At 38.7% G+C, this 1,083-nt stretch overlaps 1 protein-coding gene across 2 annotated transcripts in view; it reads left to right on the top strand.

Annotated features, from left to right (window-relative positions):
- The window catches only part of LOC107703061 (carbonic anhydrase 6-like), a 17,256-nt gene that overhangs the window by 10,432 nt on the left and 5,741 nt on the right, over window positions 1-1,083 (top strand). For both annotated transcript variants that reach the window (XM_016505561.1, XM_016505560.1), the window contains 3 exons: window positions 114-180; window positions 282-439; window positions 516-642. In XM_016505561.1, coding sequence (XP_016361047.1) covers window positions 114-180; window positions 282-439; window positions 516-642 — 352 coding nt within the window. The remainder of the gene's footprint in view (window positions 1-113; window positions 181-281; window positions 440-515; window positions 643-1,083) is intronic.

A 1,083-nucleotide genomic window follows, 5' to 3' on the forward strand; every position in this document is an offset into this window, starting at 1 on the left:
TATATATATATATATATATATACAATATATATATTTTTAAAGTTAATTTATATATATATATATATATATACTATTCATTTACAGTATTTGATAAATGGATACTTTGTGTTTAGGATGGTCATTTTGAGAACACATACTACAGTGATTTCATTGCAAACCTGGCAAACATCAAGTATGCAGGTAATGCAAAACATTTTGGATGACCATCGCAAAAATGTTTCATTCTATGCTGCCTCGTATATCCACTTCTTTTCTGCATTTTTCTCTCTCGCTCTTTGCAGGTCAGGCTATGAATATCACTAACTTGAACGTACGCTCCATGCTTCCAGACAACTTGAGTCACTTTTTCAGATATCAGGGCTCTCTCACCACACCGCCGTGCCATGAGAGCATTCTGTGGACTGTATTTGATACGCCCATCACCCTCTCTCACAATCAGGTGCCTCCAAAAGTCCTCGTGAAAAAGTTTTCAATCTTTTTTGCTTTCCTTTAACTTTTAATGTGGTGACCTTCAGATCAGGAAATTGGAGAGCACATTAATGGACCATGAAAATAAGACCCTGTGGAATGACTACCGCATGGCCCAGCCTCTGAATGACAGAGTGGTGGAGTCCTCTTTCCTCCCACGCCTGGGCAAAGGAGGTTAGGGCAGAGCTTCATCCTTTCCAGCAGCTATGAAAAACGCTCTTTGTTAGGCCTGCAGTGCCTGAGCATATTCTCCCTCTCTCCTCTTTGGTTTCTTGTTGCTGTTCCCACAAGACTGTGTTCAGGTCACAAGCTCCCAGTGCCATTTTATGGGGGAGGTCATTGTTTTAGTAACACACCCACAGACATTCTAATCTGCTGCAATATGTAATGCAGTTACAAATGTCTTTTTTTTTTTTTGCAATTGCTTGGCTTATAACTGGGTTTTTAGTAGTGATCGCTAGTGTGTTCACAAAACCTCTGCATAATGTTTTATCTGAAAATGTTTACACTTGAGTGGCTCGATCAACTTCACATAGACCTATAGTTATAGCTAGTAACATCATGCCACTAGTTTAATACCACCTTTAGTTTCAACTTACTGTAAAAAAAAAAAAA

The sequence above is a fragment of the Sinocyclocheilus anshuiensis genome, unplaced genomic scaffold (genome assembly GCF_001515605.1).
Source record: "Sinocyclocheilus anshuiensis isolate Anshui unplaced genomic scaffold, SAMN03320099.WGS_v1.1 scaffold883, whole genome shotgun sequence".
NCBI classification, from domain to species: Eukaryota; Metazoa; Chordata; class Actinopteri; order Cypriniformes; family Cyprinidae; genus Sinocyclocheilus; species Sinocyclocheilus anshuiensis.